This window comes from Poecile atricapillus, chromosome 2, assembly GCF_030490865.1.
Source record: "Poecile atricapillus isolate bPoeAtr1 chromosome 2, bPoeAtr1.hap1, whole genome shotgun sequence".
Classification (NCBI taxonomy): domain Eukaryota; kingdom Metazoa; phylum Chordata; class Aves; order Passeriformes; family Paridae; genus Poecile; species Poecile atricapillus.
Window position 1 is genome coordinate 46,622,162 of NC_081250.1, and position 18,588 is coordinate 46,640,749.

Genomic DNA, 18,588 nt, shown 5'->3' on the forward strand with positions numbered 1-18,588 from the left:
GTTTTCATCTGAAGTGATTGTCTCTCTACAACAACCTGAGAGGAGTTTGTAGCAAGGAGGGGATTGGTTTCTTCTGCCAGGCAACCAGTCACAGGACACAAGGACACAGTCTCAAGCTGGGCCAGGGGAGGTTCAGTCTCCCCTGATGACAGCAGGAGGAATTTCAGCATGGATAGGGTTGTTAGTGTTGTAATGGACTGTCCAGGTTGTTGGAGTCACTATCCCTGAAGGTGTTTAAGAAATGACTGGATGTGGCACTTAGTGTCATGGTCTACTTGACTAGATGGTAATCAGTCAAAGGTTGAACTTGATGTCTTGGAAGTCTTTTCCAACAGAAAGAAAGGATGGTATGATTTACTTTTCACATTGCCTTATATGTTAGGGAGAAAGGCAGCATTCTATCTTGAGCTAAACTTATTCAAATGCTGTTTTCCAGATTGTGTATTTGAAGGGAGACTTTACAATGAAGGAGAAGAATTTAGGCCTGAAGGAAATAAATGTACCAAGTGCTCTTGTATTGTAAGTATTTGCCTTTTGGCATTGTATCTCCCTTTATGAACTTCAAAAGGCACGTTATTATTGCCATAACAAAGCAAAAAATATAAGGAATCCAACACTATTATGTTTTTTTCCCTTGGAATTCAGGTCTCTGTTGAAGAATTTATGGCATTACTATATTGTATCACTCACATTTTGAGCTTATGATATTTACTTTGACCTTACACTGTATGCAGATGGAGCAGGTTTTTTGGGAGAGGGCTGATCTGTTGAATTAGTAGCGCCTTTTTTTTGTGATAGGATCATGCAAGTGGAAACAGAAATCTTTTTGGCCTTTATCTATTGGTCAGCATTTATTAGATGTTTCCTTAAGCCAAACTTTGCCAAGGATTCCTTTTAGCTGTATGCACCAAGGGCCTTTGCTCTGAATTACTGAGTGAAAGAATGAGGGTAGCCTCCTGAGGCTGTCCCAGGTGGATTTTTGGCTTGACGCTTGATGAAAAGGTCATATCCTGGATTTTATTCTTGACTAGCAACAATATAGAGAGGAAGTAATAATTGCATCCTTTGGGTAATGAGTGCAGGCTTCTTTTTCACTTCCATTAAGTTAAAAGATAATGCTGTATGAGTTGGGGCAGATAACTTTGGCTTCCTTTCTGTAATCTGTGAGATGAGTAAAACACAAAGTTCAAACTACTGCTTTTGTTGCAATTTGTGGGTCTGTTATCAGTAGAATATGTAAGGCTTTACATTTCAGTAGAATGCCAAGAAATTTGTCAGTACCAGATACAATTGTCCTGCATCATGAAAATAAAATAAGAGGACAGAAAGATGGGCTTCAAATATTCATATATCTTTACACATATACACACATTTAATAAAGCTGTTGCAGAGTACTTTTACTGTTCTGTGGGGACAAAAACCCTGGTAATCTGCAAAATCAATTTACGCTAAGTCATCACTTCTCCTGTGGAGATCATGGTTCTCAGGTAATTTTTTTTTCAAGTTTTAATCCTGTAATAATGAAAACATGCTGTCACATATGTCACAGTGATATTTGCCCTGGGCTCCAGCTCTGCTGAATGCCTTCAGACCCAGGCTGAGAACGCCCTCTGTATTTGGTGGGTCCCCCTCTCACTTCAGCTTCAGCTGCAAAGCAGTATCTTTTCACTCTGGCTTTCCCTAGTTATGCTCCTCAGGGGAAGGCAGGTCTGTATGGCTGAGAAGTCTGTGGAGACATGTTTGAGTCTTTTTGGGTTCTGCTTTGCTCTTTCATAAGTACTGTAGAGATATTGCCTATTGCCCAGTTATTGGTATACCAACATCTCCTTGATCAACTTTCCTTTGTTCTCTGAATATCAAAAGCTCCTGTGCTGAGAAGAGCATTAGAGGTGGGAGATAATGAGGGAGAACAGTGTGAAGAAATAAAGGAATAAAAGATCACAGCTAAGGGTCTAACCTTGAGAGTTACCAGTCTCAGCATCAACTATTGAGAGTAAGAAGTTTAATGCTACTTAACTATCCCTTCCAAAAAAGAGAGCATGATTGTTTTGGATGTTAATACCATCTGTATAAAATGTCCAGCTTTCAGTCTGAATCTTTCTGACAGCTAAAGAAGTGCCATCTATGTGAAAGACACTTCACTCTCTCTGCAGAGCCTTTTTTATTCTCTTGCCCGTTCCCCCCAGAACTGGAGCCTATGCTAATTCGTATGTGATTTAAATCTGTAGTAAATAAAGGAGGCATCCTCAGGCTGTGATAGCAGTTTGTTGCCTGCTTTGCATCCATTCCCTTTTGAGAATGGGTCCTCAGTGAATCTCTTATCTAAGCAGTTGGAGGATGGATGGATGGATGGATGGATGGATGGATGGATGGATGGATGGATGGATGGATGTCTTATTTGAAGATACCTATCCAGTCATGCAGAGTGATGGAAACAGGCTTGTGTGTGATGTGCTGTAATTTGTGCAGGCTTTAACAGAGGGAGGGAACCTCTTCAACCCAAGTTAGATTTCTTCTGGATTTCAGTCTTTCATGGTAACTTAGCATAGGAAGTAGCACAAACTGGTATTTTGGGGATGGGTGTATAAGGATTCCAACTACTCTCACTTCAGGGTGAATTCTTCATTTTCTTGGGAGCAAGCTCTCCAAATAATTTAGGACAATTCTGGACTCCATAGGCCATCACTGTCCCAGAGGTAGCTCAAACTTGGGACTGTAGATACCATTGAGCAAGAAGAAAGTAAAGAGGGATGGCTGTGATTTGTTTTCCTGGAGAGATGTAGGGTTGATCTGCACTCACTAAATGTATTAAAATGAGAAATTACGTAAATATTTTTACTGTTGCACAATGATGCACCCAAAAGTAAGAACACACCTTCAGATCTGGACTCTGGGAACACATTTTGGGACACCACAGGTTTGTGGTATTATCAGCTCCAAATGGTGCCTACAAGATACTACTGAGCTCCCAAAATATGTGAAATGGCTGTCATTTGTTTATTTGTTTTTAACACATTGTTTGTGTAAATGAGGACAAAACTGGGATCTTGGGAGCTGAGGGGCCCCATCTTGGTGGAGCAGGCTGGCCAGTTGCAGGGCTTCTTATGTATTCCATGGCTCTGAAGAGCAGAGAAAGCAACGTCATGGCTATACCTGGGCAATTCACTGGGTCCTTACCTGCTGGGTGCCCAACTCATTACTGTGGTTCCTGTTTAACACCCCTTGTGGTCCTAGCTATTGTCTACTGAAAACCAGACCTAACCCACCAAACTGATTTCATGGAGGTCAGCGAAACAAGCCATTAACTAATAACTTTTGGGTTGTTACCGAGCCAGGCTGTGCTCGCGGCAGTGAGGCGGAGATGAAAGGCCCTGTATTCCATTACCGCTCTCCTAAGTGAGCTGCTCCTTGGGGCGACTAAGATTTCTTGCTGAAAATGAGAATGTATCACCTCTCACTCAATGCATATTGCCTGTCAGGAGTGAACGAGCCTGCTTTTAATGACTCAGTTTCTCTGGGGAGAGGCATTTGTGTAGGAAAGGTGGACGGGATAATAAGGATCTCCTCGCACCCAGGCTGAAACGCAGCTGTCTCACAATAATTCATCTGTCTGGCCTGTTCCTGCTTTTCGTGATAGGCCAGTGGCCTGTTCTAGAGAAACCCTGGCTGTTTTCCCTACCATAAGCACCTACTTAAATGAAGGACTGGCTTCTTTAATCAAGTGTTATTTCTCAGATACTACTTTTATGAGGTTGAGAGTGTGTTTCTGCTTGCACAGTAAGAGCACTTGGCTTACATGTTTCCTTTCCTACAGCCTGCATTAAAATCGTCAGACTGTGATTATCGTAAATGTTTTCATTTTCTCCTTTGATGTAGCACGTTTGGAAAAAAAAAAAAAAATAGTGGAGGGGGAAGGAGACAGAGCCAGGGAGGGAGGAGAGGAGGTTTGGCAGGAAAGTGACCTTGCGTGAGAGCGGTAACCATGGAGAAGCTTATCTTTAGGTGGTAGTATCCAAACTCATAAGGAGCCCCTTTTGACTCCTTTGAGCGCTGTTGCCCAGACCGTGGGCGCTGTGCGTTCCGGCATGTGAGGCATGTGGCCGTGCGAGGCACCGCCGTGCTGGGAGCGCGCAGCCCCGCGGAGACGCCGCAGCCCCCGGCCGGCCTCGCTCCACACCCCTGCGGGGAGCAGGGAAGCCAACCTGCTTGGGAAATGGAGGCTGGGTTATGGCATTGCTGGGCTGGTTGAGAGCTGGGAGTGGGAAAGGTTGCGCTGTCTGTCTGTCCTGCAGAGAGGCATGTCTCGGAGACGACCATCAGCAGGGTGGTTATGAGTGTTTGGTCCCCAAACATCATCGTTTCACAAAAGGAATGCTCTCCTCTTAGCTGCTCCTCCAAAATTATTTGGGACAAATGAAACCCAAATAGCTGGAAGCAGAGGACAGGGACTGGAGGCTCTTGAAGAGCCGAGTCAAAAAGAAGCCTCTGCTCAATCTCCTTTGCATCTTTGGGGGCTTTTAAACCACTGCTCAGAGGGGTTCAAGATGTGCCCAGCTACTGGTCTGCAGGTGCACTTGTGGGTATGTGCGTACAGGAAATGTCTTGTCCCTTACATTCCTGAGTGCTAGGATACAAATACTGAATAAAAAAAGTTTTGCACAAAGAAAAGGAGACCACAACACAAAATCTGTTTCTAAATCAATGAGTAACAGGCATTTCAACTGTGATAAGTAATGAGAAACTACATATGTAAGTGTTTTGGATGCCGAGGGTGGAATTAATCTTGTCTAGCTGCAGCTATTCAGAAGTAATGTGTCTGATCTGAACTACTTATCTGGGCTCCTCTTCAGTTAATTGAGAGAGAGAGAGAGGTGGGATGGATTACTCTCTGCAGATGTTTATCTTCCTTCACTAACTAGAGGGGGAGCCTACCCAGCTCCTGGCCTCAGAGATGGCTGAAGATAGCCAAGACCGATCCTGCCCCTGCAGTCAGCTGGGTGATTAAGCACCCTGATACTGCTTTGAAAGCTTGGCTTTAACTGGTATTGGGAGCTGCTGGAATACATTCCCACCACAAAAGACAGTGGGGGAGTAACGCCAGTCTACTGGGAAACTCAGGGGAACGCGCAATTAAATGCATCCTCAGTGAAGGCTGAGGATAATTCAAATTCAAATTTCCATCCTTAGTGCAGTGCCAAATGCTGATCTTCCCAAATTTCCATGTACTTCAGCTGCTTTGATTCAGCTCCAAACTGCAGCAGACACTGTCTGCCCTTACTCTGGGGCTAAGAAACAGAGACAAGGAGTTGTAGTGAGGGGTGGAAAAGCAAAGAACTAGTCTTTTGGTAAGAGCAATGTTCACATCTTCAAAGTTAGGGACATTAGTAAAGTGGTTTGTTTATAGGTGGATGCAAATGGAGACCAGGGAAAGCTCAGAAATGGGATGTGAAGTGTTGGTCAATGTGTCTCTCTGGGAACACCCCATAATTTTGTTTGCAGATTTTTTGCAAGGCTAAGGAGTTTGGCTTTCCCAGTAACCTAATAGAAAAACAGTCCTGCAGGTAGAGGTGAATTGTGGTTGAGAAGGTGGATGTGGAAGAGAAAGGACTTGGTATGTGTGGAAATTCAGTGAGAAAAATAATGGAGCATGGAGACATAAGCATTCTCCTGTTATTTATATTTTCTTTATCTGATTTTCTTCAGGCTTCAAAAAGTATACCTACTTTCATGGGGATTGTACGCTACCTTGGCCATGTCTAAAATATTAAGTTTCTTTAATTTTGGAAATACCAGTGTTTAAAAGAAAATTAGGATATTTAAAAAGGAAAGGTCAAACGCAGTGTGTTTTTTCTTTTATCAACATGCATAGCCATTTTTAATCTTTTTTTTTTCTGATTTCTCTCAAAAACATCTCTGAGGAAGAGTTACAAAATATTTTATTAGAAGTAAAGAAGCAAAGTTAAAAATAAAAACTATTCAGAGTTTTTCTGAAATTGAAGTAAACTGTGGCATAGAAGTGCAAATGGGATGATTCAGTGGAGTTATTCAGGGAAAATAATTTTTATTTATAACATTTCGGATCTTAGAATTTGGGAAGCATTTTTCTGTGTCAAGGTCACATTTCCTCTCTCTGTGGATATTTGACTTTCATCCTATGTCTCTCCTACCTGCAAAGCTTCCTAGCTCACCTACTCAGAGTGTGTTCCCAGCTCAGGCTGCAGAAACCCTTCATCATACTTTAAATTTTGGCGAGGATCAAATGAGTCTTTTTATGCAGTGAGAGACCATGCCTTGTTTGGGTACATTCCCAAGGGAATAGAGGTATTGAACAGCGCCCTGAAGGTCTAGATTACTCTTTAAGGATCGTGGGCTCAGAACAGACAGCCTCTTTCTCATATCCTTTCCTTCCTTCTTGCAGCCTTTTTTCTTGCCCCTCCTATGCTTCAGGGTTCAGCTCAAATCTGTCTTCCATGCTTCAGCATGGTCCCTGTTCCTCTGGCTGTGCAGTCAGCCTCCTGCTGTTCTTCCTTGTACATCATTTCATATAGGTAGCACTGTCCAGTTACTATTTCTGAGATGGCATGTATCGGCAGCAGTAAAAGATGAGTGCCTGTTGTGCTTTATGTTCTAAGCATGTGTATTCTGTCCCTGAGAGAAAAAAAACATGGAGAAAGAATGTGAATAAAGATGAAAGCATGATTTAGCAGATTTCTGTGGGGAATTTTTCCTGTAAGAAAAGGAGGGTGGAAATGCTGAGGAATTGGAGAAAGGTGCTCCAAATTCATAAGGCTTTTGTTTAGACAGAGACTGTTTTTCCAGTTTTATGATCAAAGATGGTTTTGTGATAATGAATGAATGAAGTGATACTAGAAGCCATGAAAGACTTAAAGCTTCTTGGATACCTCAATGGCCCAAATGAATGCTGGTTAACAATATTCCTGAATGGGGCATTGCAGTGCAGAGAAAAAGTGTCCAGGACTTCTTGTCATTTATAGGAAATAAATACACAAAGGAGGATGGATTTTGAATTCCTAAAACATATAAAGAAAAAAATAACGCAGGTTGACCACTTTTAAATAATGACAATAAGGGCTTATAGCACGAGTCCAGGTTGCTGTTGTTCCTGACAGAAAAGGAACAGAGCTTATGCTGTCAGGTGTCTGTCCCCTGTTAAACTTTCCTAATTAACAGGCTGAGATTGATTTTTCTTATTGACAAAGAAGAATTAACTACACTGATCTTTAGCAATAAAGGAGAGCTGTTAACAGGCAGCTTCTGACAAGGGGAAGACTATTATTTGTTGGCATTGGGGTGCAATGAGGGCTGCAAACATCTCTGCTGTAACTCCTTGCAAAGGCAAGGATCTATCTTAGTGTAAAAACAAAGCAGTAAGATGGCAGAAAACAAAGAACCTGGTTAAAGTAAGCAAACAAACAAGCAAAAAAAAGAACCTGCTGTCCATCAGGGGATGAAAGGGTTGCACGTGGTTCCAGAAGTGCCCAGTGAAGACAAAGGTTTTATGAGAGGCTGTAGCACTTCTTGTAAGTGGCTTCAAATGGGAATGCGTGTGGCATCTCATGGGAACGCTTGTGTGCAGAATTGATTTGGGTCTGAAAGATTCCCACAAATTGTGGTAGGAAGCAGTAAAAGAAATAGCTTGTCAATTAACAGGGCCTTTGTTTGCCAAATATTTTATGGAGAGTCCAAGACTCTTTTGGCTGGTGGTACAATGAAGCAAAGGCTGAAAGGAGTAGGAGTGCTTGGCTTTCATGTTTGTCATCCTTTCAGTTTAAATAAACTTGGATGTCGTAGGTTTGGTGGTTGTTATCAGATAACAATAGTTAATGATTTTAAACTTGCACACAGCCCTCTGTGTCCTTAGACAAGATGGTTTAGTATACACAATCCTGGTAAATGAATTACACAACAGCTTAATTAACAGATTAATTAATTAATCAATCAACGCCTACTTGTTTTCTCTCCCTGATTTTCAAAAGCAAATAATAAAATAAAAATAAAATATTAGAGACAATATATTGTTACATGTGGGACTTTAGGTTATATCATAGAATCAAAGAATGTTAAGGGCTTAGAATAGACCTTAAAGGTCACTTAGTCCCACCTTCCCTCCCTCTAGACCAGGTTGCTCAAGACCATATACAACCTAGTTTTGATTGAAAATGAATATTAGCTCAGCTGGCAAAAGCATGGTGCTAATAATACCAAGGTGGTGGGTTTGATTCATGTATGGGCTATTCACTTAGGACCTGGACTCAATGATCCTCGTGTATCCCTTCCACCTCAGAATATTCTGAAATTCTGTGATTTTCCACTCCTCTTTCTTAAGTCTGACCTTGTATCACTTTGGGTATTGAATTATTTTAGTTAATCACATCATTGTTGTTGACATTGTTCATATTTAATATATTTTGTAAGAGATGTAAAGTGAAACTTGGTATCAGTAAGTTTGAATTGCAGCTGAGCTCTAGTGTGGTTGCAGAATTCCATTTTGACTTAGTATCACTCTTCCTAAATTCTCCTTGGTCTTTCTACTGCACCCTACAGCATTGTTTTTGTTTTCTGTCCTTGAAGCATTTTGTGTTGATAAGAGAGTAACTTTCCAACTCTAACTGATAAACTAGTCTCCAGCTGGGGCATGTAATACATTAACATTTTTAAAAACAAACTAGTCATATTGAAAGCATAGCTAAAGCTCCTTGGATTCTATCAATTTTTGAAATGTTTGCAAAAATACTCACTGCTTTTGCCTTATTTAATGATTGGAGACAAACACATTGGATAGTCAAGGAGAGTAAAATGATACCCAGCAAATTATTTTCAGGATTGTGACAGGCTGTAACTTTTTCATATAGTGCTTCCTGTTAGGCTGAGAGCAGAATAGGGAGAATAATTCATTGGCTGTCAAAATAGACATGGGAAAGAGAAAAGAGAAAAAAAGAGTGCTTTGAGACACGACAGTGATTTACTCCCTCTGGTTTAACCTGTCAGAAATAGAATGTGACTAGGTGCCAAACTATCAGCATCCTTGGCAATCTGCTGTGGGTACATCAATGTGAAGCAAAGTTGCAGAAATCCTTGCAGGCAGCAAAGGGTCAGGAGCAGGGCATAAACACCCAGCATCCGGTGTGGGTGCCTGAATATGAAAGGCAACGCCTTAAAAATGCTTTCTAACTCTAGCCATAGAAAATGCCTGAATGTCTTAGCTTTCTTCCAGGAAGTTCCACTCCCACGGTACCTAAACTTCTGTCCCAAACATGACTAGAACACCATTAAACTTAACAACTCCAAGGTTCATTGAAAACCCAAGAAGTTTTCAGCTCTCTGCCAGAAGCTTTGTAACGAAGCATCGAGATTTTCTACAGAAAGCAGATGTGTATGTGTGTGCATGTGCTGGTTTTTTGTCGGTTTTTTTTTTTTTTTAAACTGGAGTTACTGGCATTACTTGTTATTTTGTGCTAAAATCATTGGCATGGAAATTTCTTTATTGCCCCTACTTGGGTGTCAGAGTTGATGCAATTGAAAGACCAGAGTTCCAGCACTCAGATCTCCTGTTTGAGGCATTGGAGCCCAAACAGATTTGAGTAGCTTGTGTGCTTTGTATGGTTCCTTTTCCCTTTTTTCTTTTCCTTCTCCAGAACACTGCACCAGGAATTTTCTGAGAGTAGGACAGAAGCTAATGTGCCTTTGCCAATAGAATCCTTCTTCCCAGGAAAAAACAGAGCCAGTCTCAACTCTGAGAGCATAACAATGAGGAGAGTCCTGTTCCTTTTACTACCCTCTGCCTTGCACCCAGATATTCATTATGCTCAACAAAAATTTGAAAATGAGTTAATGCATGTGAAAATAATTAACTGCAAGAAGTGTAAGTATTTTCTGCTTTTCAGTGCTCAGTCTGTTCTCTGCCCTCTCTCCTAGGGGCAGCATAACTTTCCTTCTCCTGGATGCAGCTGAATAGCAATTCTTTCTAGCAGTCTCAGTTGTTGGTGTACTATTTATTCTTTCAGCAGCCAGCTGAACTGCCCTGCTCCCTGTCTTTTGAGGTCAGTTTTTTAAATTCCCAAAGGTTCCTGCAATTACCATTCCACCCCCATCTAGGTCTTTTAGTGCTGCACTTAAGCAAGCATGTGTATGTCTGGGATGATGTGGGAAAGGAAAATCCTATGTTTATTATATCTCCTACTCTCCACTGTTTTTTGTAGTTGACAGGCACATGTAAAATCTCTTATCAGTAGTACTTGCACAGCATCTGCTACTGTGACTTTGTCTTTTTGACTGTGAGCCTGATTCTAACTTTGTGAGCATTTTATAAAGCAGCTAAGTGGGAATAGGGCCCATAAAAGTTGACACCTGGTGGAAACCAAGCCAGGGAGGCATTTTCTTTCCTCGTGGTGGTGTTACATTCCTTGTGGTCTGCAGTAATAGCTCTGCCTCCTGAAGTATGGGCTGCGGGGTTTTACTCCATGTTCAAATTGCCATCACTTGAAGCTTTAGCATTTGTGGTATTTGGAGGACACATTTTTGCTTCCTGAGTATTCAGTGTAGCAGAGGTAATAGCAAGTGATTATATAAAATGAGGAGTAAGTTACAGGCTAGTCTGAGGACGGAGGGAGATGGAGGGAGAAGAAACACACTTGTACATCAACAGAAGTATCATCAACCTGTGCAGCACTTGCTGTCATTCTCCTGAGAACAGTGTTTTGCAGTGTTTCTCTGAGTCATATAAGAGGCTAATGAGGATACTATTAATATATCTAAAGGTACTTTTAATATGACCAAAGGTACTTTTTGCAGTTTTCATAATGTGTGTCGGTTTCTACTTCTAAATATCTTACGCGTGTGCCTCTCATCGCTGACAGTATCTGGGAAATCCTTTATCTCAAACTTTCTTCAAACTTATGGAAAGGTGGCAAAGTTCCCAAAGCAGGCTTGGATTTGACTTGCTTGTTCCCTGATACTGCTCTTCAGACTTCAGTGTGTAGCCTGGTATTCTCTATGATAATTTTTGATTCCTTGTCTGATTTTTCTTGTAGGACAATGGGTTCAAAACAGAGAGGATGTTCCTTTCTCAGTATGTAACAAACTTTAGTGGGAGGGATCCAAGTCATGCCTAGGGAATAATTTTGTCCTTCATGATTTGGTGCTTTCAAAATAATGTGTGCTCTAAGGGAGCAAGCAGGACTCAAACAGGCTGGCACCTTGGAGCTGCTACAGAAAGCAAGTTGCTAGCTTTCCCATGAAAACACAGGGGTATCCTGACAGTACAGAGATTAAAATCTGTAATTCCCAGCTCCCCACAAAATCCTTCATCTCTCCTTCATTTTAAACTCTATATTTTTCTAAATACTTATATTTATTAAGGTGGGGAAGCATGCATAAGATACATCCTGGAAGTGGGCAGATGAAAGCACAGGCAAAAAAGGAATTAGTAATTTCTGGTGTACAGGATTTATAAGGTATTTGTGCTCTTGCAAACAAAGTAAACCAGTCAGGATGGGAGTAGGAGCTTTAAGTCAGTATCATAAAATAATTCTAAAATCTCATTTGAAGTTCATATCAACTTTGATCAGATAGCAGATTTTCTCCTATGGATGACATTTGCCCACAGAAGGAAAACTAAAATAAAACATAGCATACCACACATACCTAGTCAGAATAGCCTGAAATATTCATATCTGGAATGCCAACAAGCATATTTGTGGTTCAGCTACAGAATAAATAACAATTTAATACTATTAATTAAAAATTATTTAAGCACACAATCTTTGGGTAGTGTATAATACAAAATGTATTAAACTCTGCTTCTCCATTTCCCCAGTGCTGAACAGGAATTTGGATAAAATTTAATCTTCTATAATACCTTTTAAAATTACTGGTTTAATAAATCAGAACCAATATGTTGAAAATGTGTAGGAGTTTGACAATTTGTCTTCAACAGCCATAATACCAGAATGAGGATGTGTCAGCCCTATGAAATATTATCAAGATGTTTCTTTGCAGTCTGTTGACAGAAATAAAGTTGCTGGAGTTTTTTTAGCATTTAGGGTTTCAGCATTTCAGTGCAGGAAGGAAAGCAATGTAAAGAATGGAAATTTTCAAAGATGATAACTTACGATTGTGCTCTTAGTTTTTAATTTGGCTCCAAAATCTACATGTCTTCAAATAAGACAGTGCTGAATTCCACCACATCGTTCTAAAGTGAGAAAGTCTCAACAGCACTGGCCTTGAAATGCTGGAGGTTAGAGAAGATGTTTCTTCTAGTCCTTTTAAACCAAATTTCATTTAGGCTCCATGTCTCCTCTTTTTATCTGAATTAAACAACACTGAACTTAAAAAATTACAAATATTTAAAAGAATGTGGTTTTCCATTATACAATTGAGATAACTTTGTTCATAAAATGGAATCTGGGAGCTGGGTTGGATGGGATAAAAATGAGGAACTAATTATGTCCGCTGCATAGTTTTATCACCTATTGCTAGTGCGCTGTCAAAACAGCAGATTGCTGTCTTTGGAGATGACTATGTGCTATCTCTCAATTTTGAAAAACAAACTGGTTTTTGTGTAATCCCACACAACCCACGATTTCCTTGTTTAATTAGCTTCATTTCAGTAGTGCTAACTCAGAGACAGATTGAGTCCTGCGTTTGCAACTCGCTGTTTTGATACTCAAGAGCAAATACTGGCAAGCTCTACCTTAACATCCTGCATAAAGGCTTGGAGGCCAACTGGAAAGTTTCATCTAAATGGATTGTTTTGCCATATCGAGAAAAAGGGATATGAATTGGGGGGGGGGGGGGGGGGGGGCAGGGGAGTGGTGGTCGTGGGGAGATAGGGCATTTTTAAAAATTGTTTTATTCTTTCGTTCTTTTCTTGTTCTTTTCTTGCTCTTTTGCTCATTCTTTTGTTCTCTTGTTCTTTCTTGGAACACCCGCAGTGGCATGGAAATGGCGGAGTGTGTGTGGGTCCCTCTGTGCACACGTGCGCCTATCTGTGTCTTGCACGCTCTGCTGCTGCTGCGCGCCCACGCGAGAGCGTGTCTGAGCGAGGGCACGCACTCGGTGCCCTTGGCCGCGTGTCCCAAGGGGTCCCCACGTCCCTGGATCCTTGTGTCCCGTGGGATCCCCGTCTTCCCGTGGGGTCCCGGTGGTGTCCCCGTGTTCCCGTGGGGTCCCGGTGGTGTCCCAGTGGTGTCCCCGTGGGGTCCCGGTGGTGTCCCCGTGTTCCCGTGGGGTCCCGGTGGTGTCCCAGTGGTGTCCCCGTGTCCCCGCGTGTCCCGCGTCCCTCGGCTCTGGGTGCGCGTTCCCGCCCCGCCAGCAGGCGGCGCTGCCGGGCGCGGCCCCGCGGGGCCTGGGCGCTGTTGCCCAGCGCCACCTGGCGGCCGCGGGAGGACAGAGGCCCGCTCCGCCCTCCCGGCGCGCTCCCGAGGGGCCGCCCCAAAAAACAACATGGAAAACTGCTTGTGATGGCAGATTTTGTGAAAATGACCAGGAGCCGTAAAGTGAGAAGGCGGTCAGAGAGGTGAAGCCTGTTGGGTGAAGAGTGACTCGTTAAGATGTTGATCCTGCAGGGGCTTGGCAGGGTCGCCTCGGCCGCACCTTGGTGGCTCCGCCCGAGCCAGGGCACGCATCGCCCCAAGGTGTGCCTGGGGTCCATAACCAAACAGCAGGGAGGCAGCAGGCGGGGGAAACAGACACCAAATTATCTCCCTGGGCCTGGTGGAACCCCTCAGGGAGGGCCCTGGGCCGTCCGTGTGGGGAGTAGAGAGGTTGAGGCTGGCCTTCCACCCAGCCTGGCCAGGGGCGCTTGCCTTTGCCAGCAGCACAGGGGGTGCAGAAGGGGATATTTGACGAAAAGTGATAAAGAAGGAATAGTTACCCCTTGCCACAATAACTTAGCAGTAGAAACGCACTGTGAAGTGCTACGACAGCCTGATGGGCTGCCCTTGAGTTCAGCAGCTCCTAAGCAGAGAAATGTCCAACTATGACTGACTGGGCAATTAATAACAGACGTTTAATAGGAGCCATATTCAGAGATTCCAGCAGCTCTGTTTCTGTATGCAGTGAAACCCTGATTTAAATATAATTCCCTGGAACCTGAAAGTGCTTGACCCTTCTTTTCTGTATGAGCTGACTTCCCAGCTGGTGCTGTTCCTGTGTGTGTATTTGCGCTACTGAGGCCTTTTACAAGCGCTCCTGTTCTTTGCTTTCACCTCTTCCCATCATAGTTTCTCTGGTAATGAAACTCAGGTCAGCAGGGTAAAATTGTTGGATTTGATTTCTGGTGACAGTGCAGTATTTGAAACAAACTTTTGCATATACAGAATTATTAAAAACTGGCAATAAAGGAATAACAGGCATTAACTTACGACTTTTGGTTAAAACTATAGGAGAATACAAAGGAACAAAACCTAAACAGTTGTGCTCTGCTGGGGAGAAAGGCAATATTGAGTTGGAGACTGGTCAGCTACAAGTGCTAAGCTGGAGTTGTTAGTTATTATCAGAATGAAGATAAATGAAATCACCAGTCATTAACTCACAATGTGTAAAGAGCTCTGAAATGCCTTTCCACACATGCAGAGTCCCAAGGGGCAGCTGCAGCCTCTCTGCCTCCTTGCAGCAGTTAACAGAATGCAACAGCTTTGCTGCAGGGTTATCCCACACTTGACGTACCTTCTCTTGGGCTAATTTGATGGGTAAGATGTGCAGGGGAGCAAGCTAAAAACAGCGTGGGAAGGGTGGATTAGTGGGTAGAGGGCTTGATTTAGGACATTGTGGCTGGTCCCACAGGTGGTTACAAGCATTTGTAACCACCTGGAAATCAGCAAATGGTTTCTTGGTGATGGGCCTTTCTCTTTTAGACCTAATGGGAAGCAGTGGTAGAAGGCACTTACTCCTCTTGTTCTCTCAGGTGAGTTAGCAGGAAGATCCACCCTATGAAGTAAGTAATTAGGAGTACCTATCCAAAGTGCTGTTTTGTTTTAGAGGGAGAAGTAGTCTATGCCCTAGTAATTCCCATTCACATATTATTTCTCATGTCTCTGAAGTGAAGAGCCTGGGGTGGTGTAGCATGTAGAATAAAATGTAGATTTTTTTTCCTTTTTCACTTTCTATCCTTGCTAATCCTGGGAAGAAGCACCCACATGAATTTGTCTAGGGGCAGCTCTGGCTGCTGCATGCTTGACTTTTCACAGAAAGACAAGAAGGTTGTTTATTTTGAGTCATCACCAATTCACTGGCATTTGAATATATAAAAAGAAATATCTCAGCTACTTAGCCAATGTCTTTGTGCTCACTGGGACTCCTATGGACATTTTTCCATCGTGCCTGCTGCTACAATAACCTGTTTAGGTGCTTTGTATATCCAAATACTCTGCTTGTTCAGACATAAGGATCGACAGATTGAGGCAGAAGAGTGGTTCATCTGGGCATGTGTCTTGTCTCCAGCAGATCCTATAAGGAGGTGTTAATTTAATATTTCTCTTAATACAATATATCAAGTTTTATTGGTTTCTTCAGTTGACTGTAAGAGATGCTGAGGCCAGGAATGTGGTGATTAAAAAGCATAGTAAAACTGTCAATTATAAAACCTTGGGTAGGCCAGGTTGACTTCATCGCTGAAGCATACATAGAGCCCCATCATGCAGTAAGTAGAAATCAGAGGGTCAAAGGCTTTTTAGGCTTGGATACAGTTAGAAGAAATGCCATGGGTTTGGCTCTAGACCATCCCACCCTTCTGAGAGAGCACAGTGGAAGGTGAGGAGGAGAGGAGAGGAGAGGAGAGAGAGGAGGAGTCCGGTGCTGTCTTATGCCCCAGAAACTACAGGCTTTTTTCAGGATGTAGAGGGAGATTGGCTTGATTTAGAAGTAGAAAAGGTGCCTGAAATGTTGGAGCAGATGAAGGAGGTAATTTGTTGTTTACTAAATGTTTAATCATGCATTTAGGTTTGGGGGTTTTTTTCACTCTACTGCTATAGCCTGTGCTTCCAGTACTCACACTCTCTAAACCCTTGTTTTCTCTTGCTGGTAAGGTTGCTTCTGATGTGGTACATATTACTATACAGTGGTGTTCCTTTAACTGGGATATTAGGATGCCCTTAGTAATTACCAGCTTTCCAATGAGCAACTGCAGACTAGCCAGAGCATGGCAGTGAGCACCTTCCTGGGTCACCTACAGAGATGACATTCCAAGAACAAGGAGAGGAAGAAGTGTCTTCCAGTAGCTAGAAATAACTGAGAAAACTTTGGCATATGGCATGCTTTGAAAAGCACTATGCTTTTAAAGAGAGAATGTGACATACAGATGTAGGACTAGCATTAAATAGCTACACATGAAAACTGGACAAACATGACAAGTTCTGGGAGCTTGTATCCTGTGAGCAGAGTATTTTCTCATGTTGAAGGAGCAGGATTAAAAGTTCTATTTGAACTTTGAGTTTAACTGTGGGTGATGGAACACATTATTTATAGCTTTTACAAATGGGATAAATGATTTTGTGTTACTTCAGTGATAGCTCTAATGATGAAAAATTTTGGGAGGTGGGGAAGGTCCATATGACTCAGCTACAGCCATATCCCTGGACTGGTAACACTTCTGGAGAAAATGGGCATTTGGCCAGCCAGGCTTAAGTATGAGCTCACCTTCCACTGGGACTGCCTGTCCTGCTCTCTTGAAATGCATCTGTATGCAGGACTTATTCACAGTGCTCTTTCCTTGGTTGTGGCTTGTCCTGCTGGAGACAAAAGAGAAAGCTTGATCTGGCTTCACACCTTATCCTTTCTCCCCACATGAAGGCAGGCAATGAGCCAGCAGGAGAGCAGCAAAATACATTTCAAGCTGGAGCACTTTATGCATTTTCCCAGGAAGTGTGGCTTCCCTTTTTCTTACACAGTATTTTCATGGTACTGAATGTTGTCCATTAATCTGATATCCTTGAGAACTGTCAAAAATAGAACACTCATGTGAGTTGCAGGATTTATTTACCTTCCCCTGAAACATGGAAAATTCTCAAAACACAGGAAATGTATTAGAAGAACAAATCATTATATTAAGGAATTTGGTAAAAGAATGGTTACTTTTTTTTCCTGCTGCTCCTCCTGCAATTCAGACCATTAGGAACAATGGCAGAGGTGTACTTAGCCAGGCATGGAAAAAACTGAGCACAAATGTGCTCAACTTTCTCTGTTGGTTGAAAGCACATAATTTCTGTGAAATTTGCAGTGGTAGAAAGGGAACTGAGAGATGTGCCAAGCTGTGCTGTACTGAGCTGAAGGGGAGGCAGTAGATGAACAGGCAGAAGTGCATTTACTTGGAAAGCTGAATGGTATTTGATGGAAGTCATAGTGAAGCACCAGAGAGAGAAGTGACTTCTTATGTTCTCAGGCAGGAATTCCCTCCCCAGACACAGTTGTTTCAAAGCTTTGTTGGCTAATGAGAGCAAGAGACTCTGGTTGATGTCATGAGACTAGGAGAGCAAGACATCACCAGTAGGAATATGTGAGTTGGAGTAAAATAAGAGTTGATTGCACCTTGGAGCAAAATGAACTACTGTGAGACACAGGCAGTGTTAGTGGTGATTTCATGCTGGGTGATGCCAGCAGTGCCTGGGAGGCATGAGAATCTTTCCAGGCCAGAAAGATTTGTGGTAAGCACTGGGTGCTGTTTCCCTTCTACCTGACACTGCTCTTTCTGTAACAGGGCTTGCATTTTCAGGTGGGATTGACATGACACTCAAGAACTACTCTAGGGCTTTGACTTTCCAAATTCTGGAATTCTCTGTATCTTAACCAACATCCTTCAGTTGTGGTGGTGCTTCCCTCTGCCACAGATGCAGATGATGCAGGGTGTACATGAAACAGTTAGCTGCATCTAAGGGGCTTCCAGATCTTCCACAGTGCTTCAGAGTGGGCCCTAGACAGTTTGTAAACAATGGTTTTGGCTGTGGATGGGACAGCTTCTTGATAACTTAATTACTGAGTGGAAAATAACTTTAAGCTTTAAGAACCAAACCAGGTGTTAATGTTCTTTAGGAAAGAAGTAGTTTGAGGTAATCACATTGTTATTATACAACATATATGCAGTACTGGTCATGCTAAAAAGTCATACAGAATATTCTCCTAGGTGTTGTTTCTTCTCAGGTTCTTTTGTGGCTCATTTACACGAAACTTGCAATAAAAAAAAAAGTTAGTGTGCTTGATGCTGCAATATACTCAAGTTAGCTGTTGATATACAAAGGAATCTAGCCATGATGACACAAACCATTGCATGGGCTAATTTACACTGTGGACAAACTTAACTGTGGCCAAGGTACTTAGTGAGGGAGCAGATACTTGTATAGTATGCAGATGAGCCTGTGGGAGAGAGCATTTTTCTTTGTGAAAGGAGACCTGGACAACAGACAGATGTTCACTGCCGGCAGCTGTGCTGGTTAAAATGTTACCATCCCCAGATGCTCAATATTCCCATCTTGTGTATGTTCCTGTCTCGTGAGTTCTGCCAGTGGAAGGGAGCCAGAAAGCACTTGCTAAACAGAAAAAATCAGCTGCATGAGCTCAAGCAGCTGGTATAGGTGG

The 18,588-nt window shown here is 42.5% G+C and overlaps 1 protein-coding gene across 5 annotated transcripts in view; it reads left to right on the plus strand.

Annotated features, from left to right (window-relative positions):
• The window catches only part of BMPER (BMP binding endothelial regulator), a 149,270-nt gene that overhangs the window by 38,820 nt on the left and 91,862 nt on the right, over nt 1-18,588 (plus strand). For all 5 annotated transcript variants that reach the window (XM_058833477.1, XM_058833475.1, XM_058833479.1 and 2 more), the window contains one exon: nt 437-519. In XM_058833477.1, the coding sequence (XP_058689460.1) occupies nt 437-519 (83 nt within the window). The remainder of the gene's footprint in view (nt 1-436; nt 520-18,588) is intronic.